Source organism: Pongo pygmaeus, chromosome 4, assembly GCF_028885625.2.
Source record: "Pongo pygmaeus isolate AG05252 chromosome 4, NHGRI_mPonPyg2-v2.0_pri, whole genome shotgun sequence".
NCBI lineage: Eukaryota > Metazoa > Chordata > Mammalia > Primates > Hominidae > Pongo > Pongo pygmaeus.
This window is the reverse complement of record NC_072377.2, coordinates 78,847,793-78,868,214: the sequence shown is the minus strand read 5'-3', so window position 1 is coordinate 78,868,214 and position 20,422 is coordinate 78,847,793. Positions and strand designations below refer to the sequence as shown.

Genomic DNA, 20,422 nt, shown 5'->3' with positions numbered 1-20,422 from the left:
TCTATATTTGGCTTCTAATAACTCATTTAAAAATTAATTTTGTAACTTCTGAGTTCAGAAAAAATAGTATTTATTTCCTCTGGCTTCAGTAATTGTGAAATAGGAGGTAATAATTATTTTTCTTTCAATTTATTTCAGAAACATTTGCTATGTGATTGTTGTACCAGGAACTGTATTGTACCTCAGAACATGGTTTAAAAAGTAAGATTTTCAGACCCATTTGGGTAGCTTTTTAAATATATGGATTCTCAGACCCATACTTGGGTGGAACCTGGGAATGTTCAGTTTTCAAAAGCCTTCCAATTAATTTCTAATATTCAGTCAGCTTGAAACAATTGCCTTAGAGGACTTGAAGAGTTAACAAATGTATTCTTCAAAACTTTATCATCAGATAGTAAACTAGCCATCTGCTGAGTATGGGCTTGTTATAAAATTAGATTAAGAAAGATAAGTGAAGTATTGGATATTTGGTTCTTTTTAAAAAACTTTCATTGGAAAAAATAGATACCTCCTTTAACTTTCTTTTATATCCTACTTTTGTCTACAGTAAAAGGCAATGTAATCCCAGTATGTGAACATCTGTAGCAAATTTTAATTAATACTGTTTTCTAAATTGATAAATGTTGCTTCTTTCATTGTTTTATCCTATGAAAATAAATCTTTTGAAATTTAACTATATGAGAGAAACTGATTTTATCAGATAAAGAAATTGAGATACCTGAAAAGGCACTTTCTCAGAGTTTTTTTTTAAAATTTGTTGTTTTGCAACTGGAATTAGATTTCTAAGTAAATTCTAAATAATTATGAAACAGGTTTCTAAATAAATTCTTCCCAGATTCACAGATACCAATATGGATATTTCAACTTTAAAGAATACTATTTTAGAAATGATGAGCTATTTTAAATAAGAAAAAACAATGAAGAAATAGAAGATCTTTGATTTGATGTATGTCATATTAATTTTTTAAAATGTAGGCATCAATCTTTAAAAATATTTCATACTCCTCATTTTTGTTGGGTCTTATAAAATACCTTTTCTAGTTCTTTACATGTGTGCTATATGGCAAGCAGTTTTAAAATTTTACATGAATAGATTTTGGTTTGTTTGGAGAGTTTAGTGATATGCCTGGAGAGATAATGGAGACATGGGTATGTCAAAATTAGGGGGGCATGATGGTTCATTTTATGTGTCAACTTGGCTGGGTCACAGAATGTTCAGATAGTTGGTCAAACATTATTCTGGATATTTCTATGAGTGTTTTTGAATGAAATTAACATTTAAGTCAGTGGACCTGAGTAAAGCAGACTGCCCTCCATCATGTGGGTAGGCCTCATCTAATCAGTTGAAGACCTGAATAGAATAAAAAGACGTGCCTCTCCCCGCCAGAGAGAATTCTATAGCAGACTGTCTTTAGATTTTATCAGCACCATTAGCTCTCCCAGATGATTTCCTGCTGGTCTTTAAACTTCATCTGTACTATTGCCTGTTCTGGTTCTCTGCCTCTTGACCTTTAGACTGGAACTATACCATTGGCTGGCTGTGTCTCGAGCCTGACAGGTCACACTGCATATTTGCACTTGCCGGTTTCCATAATTGTGGGAGCCAATTCCTTAAAATAAATCTCTTTCTACATATGTACACATCCCATTGGTTCTGTTTCTCTGGAAGATCCTGACTAATACAGTGTGCATCACTGGTCTCATGGTCAGTTTTTGGTCATCTAGAATATACTTGTTGACAGGGAGTAATGATTAATTGAATTGTACAGTTATTACTAGTAGGCCGCTTCTTCTACCTCAGGACTATTTACCTGAGAGTTGTGAATACAACTTGACTCTCACTTTCCTTTTCCCTTTTGCAGCCTCCATCTTCTACCTTTATCCAGATTCAGAGAGAGAATCAGTTAAAATAAGCATTAAAGAGAACCTTGAAGGGGAAATAAATAACCACAGGCTTGTTTGATGTGTGTGTAATAGAAGAAGGATCAGGGCTGGCAAGGCCAGAGCTCATGGAGAGATTATGCACTGCATCGTCTTTTAAAGCCCCAGTGGGCAGGTAACATTCTCTCTTACTAGCTGCATCACTGACTAATAAGTTGCTGGGCTACTCAAATACAATGTGATTTTTCTAAAGTTAGGTACCCCTGACTCTACTGAGCTGATCACTACTGCCAATGGTATACTTTTCCTGGCTCTTTAATTCATCCTAACTTGCTTCCTAAAATTGCTGTCTCTGTTCAGAAGTTGCAATGACTTAGGAATATCTCTGGGAAGAAGTAGGATGAAAATGGGGCTTTAGCACCTAACTTAGCTGGAGTAAAGACAATTCTCATTCAGTGGTTAAATCACTGTGTATTTAAGTTGTGTTCAGATCCTACTGAGTGGATGTCAACATTTAAGAATACTGAAGCAATACACAGATGGTACCATATGTCCAGAGGGAACCCTCTAAAAGACAATTGTATGGATATTTGGAAATATTTTTAAATATCTATGTACGTGACCAAGTTTGGGTACCTCACTCTGAAAGAAAGATATCTTAAGCAAATGTTGTTAGCAATTCATCCAGGTACTTCAAACACTTATTGAATACCAGTAACTACCATTCTGGTCTACCAAATGTGAAGGTCGTTTGTGTGAGACATTCAGTGTGTCATGGAGAGCCAGGATTGATTGGGCTGATCTGGCAAGCCACACTTCTTCCACTCCACTCCCAGTTATCCATGAATCAGTGAAAGAGAATGTTCTCAGCAGGAGATTGCTTTTTCCGGTTGAGGATATAGAAATAGATTTGCTTCTTTTCTAGATCCTCTAAATTAACACAATTAACCTCTCTTACCTCTCACATCCTAGCTCCAAAACAAAAAAAACAACAAGAAAACTCTACAGTTTAATGGCCTTGTCAAAATGCAGTGGGGTAAAGACAGGGGAAGGTTCAGTCACATGTATTAAAAAGATAGATGCCAATTTGTGTTTCTTATGAAAAAATTGATTGACATGTATTCTTGCATATTGTTCATTAACAAATTAACAGCTCCAGCCCCCACTTGTATTCAATGGCATTAGCTCTTGGTTGGTAGTTCTGTCTATAGAGGAGGAAAAAAATCAGCTGTCAGGAGCAGCCTTCCTTCCTACTTGCTTTCTTACCTTTTGCATTTACCTTTTGTACTTTTGGAGGCCAACATGGGCAGAGAGCTTGAGCCCAGGAGTTCTGTGTAGAGCCTTATGTAGGTAGAATCAAGTGAATAATTAGTCCTCAACAGGAAAAGTCACTGGTCCTTTAGTAAGATAAATGAATATTACAAATATTTGAAAAATTACTTTGCAGAGACACAGAAATATCTTTTAAATGTGTAAGTATACCCTGTTTAATTAATTCTTGGGAGTTTCTGGGTTTGTCTCTCGACATTTCTTATCTCTGGCCTCTGAGCTCTGTAAAGCCTGCTTGGGAAGTATATACGTGTGAAACTAATGTAACTTTGGGATGTTTAGGGATGCATTATCAGTACATAATACTGAGCATTAATTGGAGAAGGTTGAGGTTATCACATTGCTTTATTTGTGTTTTTTGATGTGATTTGCATATTGTTAATTAATGAATTAACATCTCCAGCCCCCACCTGTATTCAGTGGCATTAGCTCTGTATTGTATTAGTGTAATCATGAAAATGCTTGCAAGTTCTGCCTAATGGCTTTACTTTCAGAGAGCTTTATAATTGATCATAGAAGCAAACATAAAGGGCCCCTAAAGAGAAGTCTTTTTCTAAAGCTCTTAGATGCTGACAACATATTAAAGGTAAAGATTCCTTTTAAAGTGACAAAAGCCAGTAGGTTGTGAACTCTTAAAATGGAAGCATATTATCAGTGCATTTTATCTTTTTTGAAAGGGACACAACAACTTCAGATTTTCTGATATGAATTAAGAATTAGGCAGAATCAGTTTTGAGTTGGGGTCTCTGTCACCCAGGCTGGGGTGCAGTGGTGTAATCACAGCTCACTGCAGCCTCGACCTCCCTGGGTTCAGGTGATCCTCCCACCTCAGCCTCCTAGGTAGTTGGAACTATAGGCATGGGCAACCATGTCTGGCTAATTTTTTTTTTTTTTTTTGTAGAAACTGGGTTTTACCATGTTTCCTAGGCTGGTCTCCAACTCCTGGGCTCAAGCTATCTGCCCATGTTGACCTCCCAAAGTGCTAGGATTACAGGTGTGACCCACTGTGCCCTGCCCAGTTTAGTGTTTAACACTGTAACACAGAGGTTATGTAATTTCTGGTCCTTAGGGGAAATATTAAAACTCAGAACTGGACAAGAATGGCTGTTCAGAATCATCACATATTAATGAAGAGGAAAAAACTAGGAATAAAAAAAAAGAACACTTCTCTTTCTCTTCACTTAAGTTCTACTTTTTTGTGTGTGTGGAAAGGAGTTATGATAAAGACAGAAGAGCCAAAACTATAAAACTCTTAGAAGAAAACACTGGAGAAGAGTATCATGACATTGGATTTGGCAATGATTTCTTAGTTATCACACCAAAAGCACAGGCAACAAAAGAAAAAATAGATAAGTTATATTACATGAAAATTAAAAACTTTTGAGCATCAAAGGATACCATCAACGGAGTATAAAAGCATCTTATGGAATGGGAGAAAATATTTGCAAATCATGTGTGGTTTACAGAATATATAAAGAGTTCTTACAACTCCACAGCAGAAAAAAAAAACAACTGAATTAAAAAATGAGTAAAGGGCTCAAATAGACATTTCACCAAAGAAGATATAAAAATGGCCAATGAACAGATGCTCAATATTACTAATCATTAGGGAAATGCAAATCAAAATCACAATGAAATACCACTTTACACTCATTATGATGACTATTATTTAAAAAAAATACCCAAAATAACAAGTGTTGGCAAGAATGTAGAGAAATTGGAACCCTTGTACATAGCAGATGGAAATGTAAAATGATGCAACTGCTGTGGAAAATGGTGTGGCTATTCCTTAAAAAAGTTAAACATAGAATCACCTTAATGATTTAGCAATTTCACTTCTGATTGTATATGCCGAAGAAGTGAAAGCAGGGACTTGAATAGTTATATTTGTACACACATGTTCATGGCAGCATTATTCTCAGTAGCCAAAAAAGGTGGAAGCACTACAAGTGTCCATCAATAGATGAATAAACCAAATGTGGTACATACATACAGTAGAATATTATTCAGTCTTAAAATGGAAGAAAATGCAGATACATGCCACAACATAGATAAACCTTGAATACTAAGTGAAATAAACTAGTCACAGAATGATTAAAATTTTATATCTCTTATATGATGTTTCTAGAGTAGTAAATCAATAAAGACAGAAAGCAGGATGGTGGCTGCCATGGGTTGTGGAGAGGGGAGTGGGGAGTTAGTGTTTAATGAGCATGGAGTTTCACTTTGGGAAAATGAAAAAGTTCTGGCAGTGCATGGTGGTCTTGGTTGTACAACAGTGTGAGTATACTTAATGCCAGAGAACTATACACTTAAAAATGTACAGGTAGTAAATAGATAGTAAATTTTATGTGTATTTTACCACAATAAAAAGAAGCTAAGAAAGAATAACACAAAAATTACTTTAAATGTTAATTTTTTTAGCTTGTTGCATTGAATTAACACTTATCAATTGGAAAAAACTTTTTTTTTTTCCTAGCAGTCTCAAGATGAAGCAGAACGAAATCAAGCTCTGTTACAGTAAGTATACTAATTTTTGGCTTCATTATGTTGTAGGTATTTTTGTCATTTTGCACATCTAAGATGAATATTCATTTTTAAGAGTTTTAGAATTATTGTATATTTTTGAATAATTGCCCATTTTATAGCAAAAATATACGTTATTTTACATACATTCTAGATAAGTTTTATTTCATAAGAAGCATTGAATCAGATTAACTTGTTTGTCTATTATTTTAAAAGCGAATTTAAAGCATAGCTTGAAGGTGCAAATTTATGAAGGGGCTGCAAATAAATAAAAGCATGGCATGAAGGAAGAATTTGTAAAACTTATTGAAATTAGACTTTATAAACTTATTACACCTTAAGAAACTCGGCCGGGCGTGGTGGCTAACGCCTGTAATCCTAGCACTCTGGGAAGCTGAGGCAGGCAGATTACCTGAGGTCAGAAGTTCCAGACCAGCCTGGCCAATATGGTGAAACCCCATCTCTAATAAAAAATACAAAATTAGCCAGGAGTGTTGGTGGGCGTCTGTAATCCCAGCTATTCGGGAGGCTGAGGCAGGAGAATTGCTTGAGCCTGGGAAGCGGAGGTTGCAGTGAGCTGAGATCATGCCACTGCACTCCAGCCTGGGCAACAGAGTAAGACTCTGTCTTGAAAGCAAGAAAGAAAGCAAGAAAGCAAGAAGGCAGGAAGGCAGGAAGGCAGGAAGGAAGGAAGGAAGGAAAGAAACTGTCCTTTCAGTTCTTTTAAAACAATGATTCTCAAAGTATGGTCTGTGAACACTTTGGGAGTCCATGAGATTCTTTTAGAGGGTCTGTGAGGTCAAAACTATTTTCATAATAATACTAACACATTAGTTGTCTATTTCATGGTATTTACATTTGCACAATAGTGCTAAAGTAATGGTGGGTAAAATGCTGGAGTCTTAACAGGAACCAAGGCAGTGGCACCAAAGAATACTAGTAGTCATTGTGTTTTTTCACTGATGTGTGCTCTCAGTTACAAAAATAAAAAGAAGCCAGTTTCACTTAACACAATTTCTGTTTGATGAGGCAGGAAAATTATTAATTTTAGTAAGTCTCCACCTTTGAGTATATATATTTTTAATATTCTGTGTGATGAAATAGAAAGTATGCTTAAAGCATTTCTGTGCATACTGCTGTGTGATATTTATCTTTTTTTTGAACCAGAGTCTCACTCTGTCACCCAGGCTGGAGTGCAGTGGTGCAATCTCGGGTCACTGCAACCTCTGTCTGCCAGAATCAAGCAATTCTTGTGCCTCAGCCTCCCAAGTAGCTGGGACTACAGGTGTGTGCCACCTTGTCTGGCTAATTTTTGTATTTTTAGTAGAGACAGGGTTTTGCCATGTTGGCCATGCTGGTCTTGAACTCCTGGCCTCAAGTGATCCACCTGCCTGGGCCTCCCAAAGTGCTGGGATTACAGGCATGAGCCACTGTGTGCAGCCATGATGTTTATCTTGAGTAAAACACCTGTGCACTTGTTCGAGTTGTAAGCATTGGAAGAAAACTGGTTTCACCTTTTTTTTTTAACTTGAGAGGTGATTTTTTGCTATTTTATAATGAAATGTGTCAACATTAGGAAAACGTACATAACTCAGTGCATAAGTATTTTCTAAAAGACCAATGCATGATGTTACAAAATCATGTAAAGGTAAAAGACTAATTCAAAAGTGCAAGATAAATAAATAAATATAATCATATTTGTTTATTTATAAATATAATCATATTTATTTATTTATTCTTTTTTTATCATTATTGTACTTTGGTTTCTATGGTACACGTGCACTACGTGCAGGCTTGTTACATATGTATACATGTGCCATGTTGGTGTGCTGCACCCGTTAACTCCTCATTTACATTAGGTATATGGAAATGTTTGAGAATATTTTTAAGGCTCGGTATATGCTTAACTTTAGGTAAAATATCCATGTGTGTTTCAGAAGACTGTAAATTCTGCAGTTCTCAGGTGTAATGTTCTATAAATGTCTATTAGATCAATTGTGTTAATTAAAATTATTCACTATGAAGAAAAAAAACAAAAGTGCAAGATAGACTATGAGTTTTAATGTAATAGAATGCAAAAAGTTCATTAATTTTGTTTGAGTTTCCTACATTTCCCTTTTAGGAAAGTATTGTTGATTAAATAATTTTGCTGTAATATTGAAAAAGAATATTTTAGGGGTAGAGGGGGAAAGCGTCCTCTACCCTCAATGAAGGTTTGCTGAAAATGAACAGACAAAAAGAAAGATTTATAGAATAAAAATACATACAAAGTTTGTTTAATGTACATGGGGGAAAATCATAGGAGTGTGGCTACCCAATAACCCAGTGAGGTCCAGATGTTTATATACTATTCTTCATAGGGGAAGAGGAGATGGAGGATATAGCAGTAAATGATTTTCAGGGGAAATGAATACGCCCAAAAAACAATGGCCTGGGACAAGTTCCTCTAAGTTTTGGGGGAATTGATGGGAAGATGAGAGACAGAACTTCACTCTGAGCAAAGGTTGTCTTAGGCAGATAAAGTCTTGGGTAGTCTCTTGCAGCTGCTGTCAGAAGAATAGATGAAGAATTTGTCTGGATGTAGTGTCCTGTCACCTGGCCTTAGAGACTTTCAGTCTTTTCTCTGATGGTTAATCTTTCCTGGTTGTTTAATGAGATTCCTAGGGAGGGGATTTTAAGACCATTTCATTTTATTTTTTCAAGAAGCTTTCTCAGTCACATAAGGAAATTCTGGACAGAGTCCCTTCAGGTGCTTCAAGAAAAAAAGGATCAGAGAAATGGGGTGGGGGATGAGGGGGAAGGTCAGATGGAGACCTTGGTTCTGAAGCTTATTTCTCAGGCCTTTCAATTTTCTTTAATTCAGAGTATGCAGCTTGCCATAGCGTTGTATTTTGGGGTATTATTTCCTGTACCCAAGCAATATTCACAATTATCCAAAAAGGCTATTAAAATACTCCTCCCTTTTCCAACTCCATATCTGTGTGAAGCCAGATTTTTGTTATATACTTCAAATAAAATTATATATGGCAACAGATTGAATGCAGTAGCAGATATAGGATGATAGTCATCTTTCATTAAGCCACACATTAAAGAGATTTTTAAAAATGTCAAAAGTTGCAACTTCTCTCACTAATTTTTTTCATTTTGGAAAAGATAATTTTTCATAAAAATATATTAATAGGTTCCTGGATTATTGCTGTCATTTTAAAATTTATACATATTTAATTTTGTTCTTCATTTTAGTTTCTAATATGTAGATATAAATAAGTGTAAGACACCAATAATTTTTAAGAGTATAAAGGAGTCTGAAGATCAAAAAGTTTGAAAACTGCTATTGTTGTAAAATAACCCTTTTGCCCCAGCTACCAACATTGTAAGTTCATTTAAAGAAATAGAAAAAGAAAAGACTAAGGAAGACTGATATAGCGTCCATATTCTCTCTGCCTAGAGAACCATTTGTTAACATTTTGGTACATTTTACTTTAGGCTTTATTTATATTTTTGTTTTTGTTCATACTTTCTACAAAATTGGGATCATCTTGCAGATAGTTTTGTATCCTGTTTTTAAATTTTAAGTAATAGTTTATCAAAGTTATTTTCTTGTGTCATAATGTTTTTAAAAATGTGAATTTTGATGACCTTATAATACCTTATTGTATTACTGACTTTACTATAATTCATTTAATTATTCCTCTACTACTGGACATTTAGGTTGTTTGTAGTCTTACCTAACATAAATATTTGTAATAATTTAGATGAAGCTTTGCTCTGTTTTCAGACTATGTCTTAAATACTCTTGCAATTAAGGGAAAAAATTCTGTTAAACTATGGTTTTATTTTGTTTTCAGCTTGTTCTTAAAGAATCACACTTTAGGAAAAAAAATCAGCATTATTTTCTATTTGCTTCAAAAATTATCATTCTACATGAATAGTTTCATTTTTATTTGAAGACAGCTTATATGATCACTTCTGTTTTTGGATAGGAGAGAATGCTTAATTTATTATTCTTGCATAGGACTCCAGTAGCTGTGCCTGCTGCATTAAAAACTGCTCTTAAAACAGCTGAAATGAGAGGCTTTTTTTTAAAAGGAAGGTATCTTGATTACATTTCTGCAGTAAATTAGGCTGAGAAAAAATATAGTTAGCTGATTGCCTTTCTTTAATCAGCTTTTAATTATCACAGGGCAGATGATGAAAATTGCAGATTAGGCATGACCCTTATTTTGCTTTTAACTTCTTCCCTTCAGTATTCCCTACCTTTTCTTTGCCTGCTGTGAAATACAAGAATGATAAGTAATGCCTGGAGAAATTTATCATTAATGATTCTCACTTACATCTAAAACTGTAATGACAAACTATCAGGGTGTTTGATGATGTAGATAGAAAAAGTATGTATTTCAGGACCATTTTCTCCCTGACCTTCCTACCCCTATTTGGCAAACAGTCACCTCCAAAGTCACCTTTAGACCTAAATGTAGTTTAGCTTGTATACACTCCTCAGGTCATTTATTATTTTTTCAGCTCTCTCCTTCATTTTTGCAGTTACTTGAAATGAAAATGTTAACAAATTGGTAATAATTGTAAAAATAATTGGAATGATATAGCAAAAAGTTATCCTATTTGGAAAGCCCTTTAAGTGAAAAAGAAAAATTAAATTGTATTTGAATGAGAAACACTATTTTTTCTTCCATTTTAAAATTTATTTTTATTAATTGATTTTTTAGGACTAGAAAAAATTGTTCAATGTTCATTGGGTCGTTTCGCCAGTCTGGACTTTCATTGAACCACCAAAATATTGAAGGTATGTTTTCATGGTAGAGTCATATAAAGGAAATTAGTCTTTGCCTAAAAATAGAAGACTTAGTTAGATATACATTTATTTACAACTAGGCTGGTCAAATATATATATATATATATATATTTTTTTTTTTGGTAGAGATGTGGTCTTGTTATGTTGCTCAGATTAGCTTTGACCTCCTGGGCTCAGGCAAATTATCCTGCCTTAGCCTCCCGAGTAGTTGGGACTACAGGCATGCTCTACTGAGCCTGGCTTACTATACGTTTATAAATATGAAATCAGTGTTGCTATTGACTTGGATCATGCTTCATAGAGTTACCTATGGGAGTAGCAGCTCAGATGCCGTTAGTATCTGCTACTCAAAATGTGATTTGGGGGCTGAAATTTGAAAACAAAGTTTGTTTCCTATGTTCATAAGATTTTTAATAAGAATTTCATGTCTCTTGACTGGCAGTCACACAGGCCAGTTTTGCCTTGGTTTGAGCTGTATTAGAGGATGGCTGTCTATCTCTTTGCAGTGTCTACCAATGATTCCTCCAGAGTGAATGTCAGGTATATTGTGTCACAGTGTAGTAAATATTTATAGTGTTTAATGATACCTAGTATAATAAGAAAAGGATGCAAGGACATGGTAACATTTTGGAAAGATAAATTTAAGAAGCTCTGTCTTCTCTTGCTCTGTTGCTACAACAACAAAGCAGTACCACTTTTGCCCACCACCAGCTCTTACGTGTACTTTTACTGTCTAGAGTTTGGTCTTTAATATTGTTTATTCTTTTAACAAATACTTATTAAGCCTACTATATACCAAGTATGTGGGTGCTAAGGGTGTGAATGCTAAATAAACCAGGGATTCTTAAAGGGTAGCTGATCCATTTTAGAGCATGACAATATCAGGATGAGCCTGAACATACAATTATTACTGAAAAGCAAGGATGCTTTCAAGGATGTCTGGGGCCAGTGCTGGAGGATAAATGGTTAGCTCAATGGTGCTGTGGCCAAACTATGATAAACTGGCCAAACTGATAAATTAAGTAGGGATAAAAACCTAGGAATTTAGAGTTCATGGAAATAAGTTTGTGAAAAGACCATGAGTTCATAATGATATTCAAAAAATGTTAAGAGTGTACAAAAGATTGTCTCAATACAAAAAGAAAAACAACTATAGCAGGATGTTTAAGAATGGGCTGGATGTGGTGGCTCACACCTGTAATCCCAGCACTTTGGGAGGCTGAGCCAGGATGATTGCTTGAGCCTAAGAGTTCGAGACCAGCCTGGGAAACACAGCAAGACCCCCATCACCACACACACACAAAATTATCCAGGTATGGTGGTTCATGCCTATAGTCTCAGCTGTGCTGAGGTGGGAGGATAGCTTGAGCCCAGGAGGTTGAGACTGCATGAGCCATGTTTCTAGCCCGGGTGACAGAGTGAGACCCTATCTCAAAAAAGAAAGTTTTAATGACTAAGAAATGGGAGCCTGTTAATATCTGCGCATTTTGTTTTTTTTAAATTAAATACATGTCTATTTATAAAACATAGGATATTTTTGTTTGTCACTGTTTAAGTAGGGAAAGAGTCAAGCAGTCCTGAAAAAAGTAAGAATTGTACCAAGGAAAGGAAGGTCCACCACACAGTACCAGCAGTGACACATAAAACATATAAAGTGGGGTCTGTGTCCCCTGATGACAAATTAACCTGATATCTAATTAAGGAGACTTTTCTGCAGAGACTAGATCCTTATCTCTTAGTAAATAAAAGCCTTAGATGGCCCTGCCTATCATGATAAGATACTAAATGGCAGGAATAAGTTTCTAATAACACTACATAACATATCAGTGCATGATAAATGACAAGACAAAGGCTTTTGTAACACCAACCAAGTAAAACTTAAAGCATTCTGGGACAAAACATTAGATTACAAAAAATAACCTTTGTGAAGTTTAAGGTATTTATTTATAGGTAAAGCCAGATAATTGGCTGGTCAGGTTGGAATAATCTTGAGAGAAATAATCTCATGCCCCAACAAAAAATCAGGTAATCTGTAACCCTGGGAAGGTATCAGAGTAAGAATTACTTTAATCTTAAAAAGGTATAAGAACAAGTATAGAAATAAAGAAGAATGAATTACAACAATGATACTGTTATTTTAGAATTAGTTTAAGAGCAGTAGTTTTTATATATTTGAAATGGTAAAAAATTATTTCAAATTTTTAGTTTAAATTGTTTAAGGAAATTTAAGTTTGTTATCAATGTTTAAATGTTAAATAGTAATTTTCAAGTTTTCATGTCTTAGATATAGAAGTTTAATAAATTGACCATTAAACAAATGTAAGTACAAGTGGTAATTAATGTTCCTCTTTAAATATAAAAGACTTTGTGATTTTAAAAAAGTTTAATAAATATCAAATGGCCTAATATAATTCAGACTATGCCAAACATAATCTCCAAATTTAGTAAAAACCTATTTAGCACTTTTTACAAGATGTAGTTATAGATTAAACAAAATGAGTCATGTTTTTAAAGCTATAATGATGTCATCTTAGAGGTTGAAGTCTTTTTTTGTGTGTGTGTGAGAATGTATTGAACAATTTGAGACAGAGGTGTCATGGATAATATCATGCCCTGGGCATTCCTTTTTCTTCTTTGGGTATTTTCTTTTCTTTTTTCTTTTTTCTTTTTTTTTTTTTTTTTTTGAGATGGAGCCTCTCTCTTTCGCCCAGGCTGGAGTGCAGTGGTGCAATCTCTGCTCACTGCAACCTCCGCCTCCTGGGTTCAAGCAATTCTCTTGTCTCAGCCTCCTGAGTAGCTGGGATTATAGGCGCGTGCCACCAGGCCTGACTAATTTTTGTATTTTTATTAGAGACATGGTTTCACCATGTTGGCTAGGCTAGTCTTAAACTTGTGACCTCATGTGATCCACCCACCTGGGTCTCCCAAAGTGCTGGGATTACAGGTGTAAGCTATCGCGCCCGGCCTCCCCTTTGAGTTTTGACTATAACAGGTGTCATCAATATTTACACAAAAATGTATTTTTATTTTTCTCATACCCAATTCTAGTATTTATTTTAAAACAGGGTTCCACTATGTCCTATATTCCCATAACTCCAACCTCCTGCCCATTTGGCCTCCTGAGTGCCAGCCATTAATGCCTTGTGATGCCATTGGCATTTGTGCACTGTTGTCACCACTCTCCTCAAACTTCTGAGTCACAAGTCTCATAGGCTGTTCCTTTAAAAGTGCCACATGGCCAGGTAAGGTAGTGCATGCCTATAGTCCCAGCTACTAGGGAGGCTGAGTTGGGAGGATCCCTTGGGCCCAGGAATTTGAAGTGGCAATGGGCTATGATTGTGCCACTGCATTACAGCCTGGGTGACAAAGCAAGACCCCCATCTCTAAAAAATAAAAAATAAAAAGTAGTGCCACATGCACCAGGATTATTGCTTTGTGTGTTTCTTGCTGCCCTAAAGCTGCTGAGACTAGAGATCCTTAGAATTGGTAGTTCTCTTCCATTCCGGCACTTCATTGCAGCTCTCTCTTGCCTTTACTCCTTTCAGAGTATTCAGAACAAGAAGCTCGTTTTATTATAATTCCAGACTATAGGTTAAATCACGTACAAGTAAATTATTAAATTGTTAGCTTTTATAGGTGACTGTGTTCTAATACAGACCTCTGTCCCAATTCAAAGGGTAAATTCTAATCAAATTGTAGAAAGATAAAGATAAGCAAACTATCTTAAGTTAAATTTTGTGTATAAGTTAAACCAGGCTTCTCTGGCCATTTTCTTTGAATTTGATGCTTTAGAATTATTTCTCATGTATACCATTACATATTGCCTCTCTAAAGTGAAAGTAGAAAATTTGAAAATTATTTTAATGATTTATTAAAGGATAGACAAAAATTCAAGAATTCTTTATGTATTTGTAAAAACTTTAAAGTAAAATTTGTAGTTAGAAAAGCTAATTCCTTCTAAATGTGTTTTTTTTAATATAGTAATCAAATTACTGTAAAATATTTTATTAAGTTTTTAAAATAGTAACTGTTGGCATAAAAGAATGATCATTTTGTCAACGAAAAGAGTCAAACTCTGTAAAATATTTGAAGAGATTTATTCTGAGCCAAATATGAGTGACCATGGCCTGTGACACAGCCGTCAGGAGACTGAGAACATGTGCCCAAGGTGGTCAGGGCACAGCCTAGTTTTATACATTTTAGGGAGACATGAGACATCAATCAATATATGTAAGATGAAGTACATTGGTTTGGTCTGGAAAGGTGGGACAAACCAGAAGCAAGTTGGGGGCGGGGGGCTTCCAGTTTATAGGTGGATTCAAAGATTTTCTGATTGGCAATTGGTTGAAAGAGTTATTATCTAAAGACCTGGAATCAATAGAAAGGAATCTCTGGGTTATGATGATAAGGGATTGTGGAGACCAAAGTTTTATCATGCAGATGAAGCTTACAGGTAGCAGGGTTCAGACAGAGCAGATTATAAATTTTTTTTAACAGACTTAAGGTCTGTGTTGATGTTAACGCTGGATGGCTTTTCCTCAATTCCAGAAGGGAGGAGGGTGTAATGAGGCGTGTGTGACCCTTTCTTCCCTTCAAGGCCTGAACCAACTTTGGAATGCCCATGGCCAAGAGGGGTCCATTCAGATGATTGGGAGCCTTAGAATTTTATTTTTTTTGCTTTATAGTTTTGAAGATGAAGTTGTTAAAAACAACATGGGAGAAAATGTCTATGAGAGTTGTTTCTTTATGATTCAGAGAAGGAAGAAAAGTGAAATCTCTTTTTCTGTTTTTGAATTCTAATCCCCCAAAGATCTGAAATTTTATTTAAAAAAACCTCTCCTTGCAAAGATAGTTGAAGATGTATCTATTATTTTAAAATGTTTCTTTCATTGGTATTAAAATTTTAAGGAAGTAGAGATACAAAATGTTAAGTAAGATACACACAATGAAATATGTCATCACTTGTTGACAGGAATAATTCTAAACCAAGGATAAGAAATTATTTATTCTTATGACTTTGATTATCATGCTGTGAGCAAGTAATATGCCATGATTTTAGCCCTCCTAACTGATTTTCATAGCTTTTTATCATTAAATTGCAAAGGTGAAGTAAGGGAAAAAAACAGGTTTATTATTATTATCTTTTAGGATGTGAAGCTCAGCAAGAATATTTATGCTTCTTTTTCCCCCTGAAAAACCTGTTTTGCTTATGAGGATGCATTTTGAGGTTCAGCAGATAATTACTTGCTTTTACTTTAGCTGTGTAGACATTACCTAATCAAAAGAAACCAAAAGAATGACTCAGATATATGCTTGAAATTCCAGTGAGTTCTGAATTCCTACTCAAGTGTGTCAGAATATTTGGGTCTTTTTTTCTTTTCTTTTTTTTTTTGAGGCGAAGTCTTGCTCTACTGCCCAGGCTGGAGTGCAGTGGTGTAATCTCGGCTCACTGCAACCTCTGCCTCCCAGGTTCAAGCAATTCTCGTGCCTCAGCCTCCCGAGTAGCTGGGATTACAGGTGTGTGCCACCATGCTGGCTAATTTTTGTATTTTTAGTAGAGACGGGATTTCACCTTGTTGGCCAGGCTGGTCTCAAACTCCTGACCTCAAGTGATCTGCCCACCTTGGCTTCCCAAAGTGCTGGGATTACAGGCGTGAGCCACCATGCCTGGCCAGAATACTTGGGTCTTGATGATGAAAGTAAATGGGCTGGGTGTGGTGGCTCACACCTGTAATCCCAGCACTTTGGGAGGCCAAGGCAAGTGGATCACTTGAGGTCAGGGGTTTGAGACTAGCCTGGCCAACATGGTGAAACCCTGCCTCTACTAAAAATACAAAAATTAGCTGGGCATGGTGGTGCGTGCCTGTAATTCCAGCTACTCAAGAGGCTGAGGCAGGAGAATCACTTGAACTCAGAAGCAGAGGTTGCAGTGAGCCAACATCATGCCACTGCACTCCAGCCTGGGCTGCAGAGCGAGACTCCATTTCAAAAGAAAAAAAAAGAAAGAAAGAAAGAATGTAAAAGGAACAATGGAGGAGAACTATCTTTTTTCCAGATCCTCCTTTAACCTAACTTGGGTGTGAATTGCTGTTTGCCAGCTTGGCTCGGAGGGGGCAGGGTGAGAGTAGATAGTGAATTTGCAGTCACAGAGGCAATGCAGCAATCTCCATAGTGTCTAGGATAACCCTCTGTCCTTTTGACCCCTATAAGGGGCATTTCTTTTCATGCCTAACTCCAGACAGCATGAGTCCATTTAAGCTCTAAGTACCTGTAGTGGAAGAGATAATGACACTGAGAAAGTAGATAGTCTTTTTCTTATGTAGTTACAAATGCTGTACTTAGTATAAGTCAGCCAAAATAGAGTTCTTGGTTTTTAGCTAAAATAATTCCAAATAGTTACAATTTTGGGGGAGCTATATAAAATATTTTTTAAGAAATGCAAGAATTTTATAATTTCATTTCCAAAATAATACTTTTATACTAATAAATTTATGTAATATTAATATTAATAAAATATATGATGTGTCACTTGACTGAGGGAGTTTAAGTTATGTGATTATGAAATGTCAACTGAGAAGGTATGTTTTTAGTGCTTCCATAAAACTGGAATGAAAACGCATTGTTCTTTTCTAGGGCCTGGGGCTGAAAGTCCTGAAGTTTTGCCACACATAGAAAAGGTTGGTCTGTATAACAGAAATTAACTATGTAGATTGTGAGTTCAGATTTTTAAAAAAATTATGTCGATTAAAGTATCAAGCTCATTTAGACCCTCACCCTCATCTACTAAACCATTTCGGTAGATAGAAATCTATTCTTGTCTAATCACCTCTTTCATATTTATTCTTCCTTATTGCTAATGAAAGTGTTTTCTTGATCTGTGTCTCTTATCCAGTACTGTTAAGTCTCTTACTTTTTATCTAGAATAGAAATACATAACTTGTTATCAAACTAGTTTCTGAGATAATGTAGCCAAGTTCCTTCCTGCTTTGGATTTGCTTTGTACTTGGTGCTATGGAGAATCAGAGGACTGTAGGACTGGCTTTGCTTACAATGAACTCACGCTTTCCTCAGGGATACTAGGCAATCAAAGACCTCCCCAGTGAGATAAAGTCTCATTTTGTTGCCCAGGCTGGAGTACAGTTGTGCGATCATAACTTACTGCCACCTTGAACTCCTGGGCTCAAGAGATCCTCTCACCTCAGCTTCCCCAGTAGCTGGGACTATAGGCCCATACTGCCACACCCAGCTAATTTTTTTCTTTTAATTTTTTGCAGACCCTGGGTCTTGGCATCTCGCCCAGGATGTCCCTGTAGCTTACTTTATCTCAGCCACACCTTACACTTTCCTGCCTTCATGCTTTTGCTCAAATCAGGAGCCAGAAGATGGGAAATAACATAAAATTTGGAAACCAGATAGGTCTAGGTTCCAAGGATAACTGTTTATATCTGTAAGATAGGGACAGCGATAGCTGTTTTACAGGTATTGTGGGAACCGAGCAATGATGGTTCATGGTGTCTGGCACCTAGTTGGTGCTTAGTAAATGTGTGTTCCTCCATTCTTTCATTCCACAAATCTTTAATTTCTGGCTCAAGTACCTGTTCTTCTGTGGATCTATTTCAGATAATTCTGGCGATCTTGACCAAAGTAATTGCTCCCTCTCTAGCATTCATTATTTACTGACTATGTCATTATTTCCAAATCGCTTGTACTCTATAATATTAATAGATCTTCTGAGGAGAAGGATTTTTTTGGACAAAAATGTTTGGAGAATGCTGTGTCCTAAAGTTCCCCAATGCACATGGTTTGGAAAGTCCTGTCGCAAAATAACTTGTTTAACTTTGCTCAACCAAGTATTTTTCAAAGAATCATGAAAGCCCTCCACTGCCTCCATTTTTTTCTTCCCCAGAAAACACATTTTTGCAAGACATTAGGCTTTGTATGTTATCAAGCAAATGGGCCTGCTGCCTGATATGCATAGAAGCCAATGCTGTGGCACTGGGTTTTGAGGGAAAAAAAGGCTTTATTGTGAGACAGGCCAGCAAGGAAACAGGAGAGGCAGCTCAAATTTGTGTCCTCTATTTAGGGTCTGGAACAGGTTTAAGGGGGCAGAAGGTAAGGGAAAGGACTTAGGAATGTTGGCTTGGCAGAGTCTGATTAGGCCTCAAATTTGACCATTTACGGTAAGGTATATTTAGGCAGATTTTAACACCAAATCTTTCTGGCCAGCAGACCTGTTGCTTCAGAAAGAGTACCAGTGGTCAGGTTCCAGTCATTTCTCAGTCTTCTTGGTTCAGGAGGAGGGGGAGTCATTTTTCAGTCTTCTTGGTTCAAGGTTCTGGCTGCGTTACATGACTTGCAGTTTTGGCCCTGTTATACCTGCAAGATGACTTGACATTCTGTTACCAGCAAAGTACGGCCAGTTTGGGCTGGTTCTGTGGTTATAAATGCAACTGCTTGATATACACTAGTTTATGCCATAAGTGTTCTATGACATTATTTGTCTTCTATTTAATGTCCTAGGTATTTATGTCTTGAATCTTAAGTTAGAAATAAATTGCTTTAAGACATAGCCCAGTGTATATACTTTATTATACCTGGTGTGGGGACTTCAAATAGTGGAGAGGCCTTGAACTGAGACTTAGAGAGTGAGTAGGATCTGGTTCTTGAATTTCTTGCATATTCCTTTTATCTTTCTGAGAAAATTATAGTTAGCATTGCTAACAAATAAATATGTTTTCTTAAGTGCTGTATGCTATTAATATATACAAAGTACATAAAGGTGGCAGGTAGAAAAGGACAGGAGGAAGAAGAATAAAGTGGTTTTGCTTCTCTCACTCATACCAGATTAGAATATTAGAAGGCTTACAAATTACAGCACATCCTGTCAAAGGTATGGTGGATTTGATTTTTGGAAAAAACCAAAGTCATTGAAACCCATTCTGTTATTTAAGGCCGATAAAAAGTATTTAGTGTTCGAAAATTTTTCAGTGCCTTTAAAGCACATTATTTTCTTGAATGGCTTATAAACTCATTCTGAAAGCAATTTCAAAAGAGGGATTCTAACAGTATTTTGAGTATTAGAAACATTGTGAGGCTGGGCACGGTGTTTCATGCCTGTAATCCCTGTACTTTGGGAGGCCGAAGCAGGCAGATCGCCTGAGGTCAGGAGATTGAGACCAGCTGGACCAACATGGTGAAACCCTGTCTCTCCTAAAAGTACAAAAAATTAGCAGGACATGGTGGCAGGCTCCTGTAATCCCAGCTACTCAAGAGGCTGAGGCAGGAGAATCACTTGAACCCTGGAGGCGGAGGTTGCAGTGAGCTGAGATGGCGCCACTGCACTCCAGCCTGGGTGACAGAGTGAGACCTCATCTCAAAAAAAAAAAGAAAGAAAGAAAAGAAAAAAAAAAAAAACATTGTGAGAACAAGTATAACCTATTAAGGTGATGTCTTAGAGAAATAATAGTCGTTTAGAAATGTTAAGTTTAGTGGGTTTTTTTGCTTAAAATAACCACAACTCGGAGCCATTCATTTACAGCTAGGGCTTGTAATATTTATACATAACTGTACCCTCATTTCTCCACCTTTTCCCTCTGACCTCTTGTCCTTTGGCCTCTTTACTCCACATTTACTTATTCCTACAAAGGTGGGGGAACAAAAAGAAGGTGAAATTTTATTCCTAGTTAATAATTTTATAAATCAAATAGGACATTTTGGCAATAAAGAATTTTATAACCATTAATGGCTATGAAGCTTTGAGATCATCTGTTAATTTAACTATCCATACCATCTCTGCTTCTTCTGTTAGCACAGATAATTTAAACTTAGATGAATAATTTGCCGTCCGTAATTATGGTCCAGCCAATTATGCTCTTG

The 20,422-nt window shown here is 36.2% G+C and overlaps 1 protein-coding gene across 3 annotated transcripts in view; it reads left to right on the top strand.

Moving 5' to 3' along the window:
- The window catches only part of ANKRD31 (ankyrin repeat domain 31), a 174,833-nt gene that overhangs the window by 20,401 nt on the left and 134,010 nt on the right, over positions 1-20,422 (top strand). For 2 of the 3 annotated variants that reach the window (XM_054488525.2, XM_054488524.1), the window contains exons 4-6: positions 5,693-5,730; positions 10,461-10,537; positions 17,180-17,223. In XM_054488525.2, the coding sequence (XP_054344500.1) occupies positions 5,693-5,730; positions 10,461-10,537; positions 17,180-17,223 (159 nt within the window). Of the gene's footprint in view, positions 1-5,689; positions 5,731-10,460; positions 10,538-17,179; positions 17,224-20,422 lie in introns of all 3 variants that reach the window. The other variant, XM_054488523.1, reaches the window with a different exon arrangement.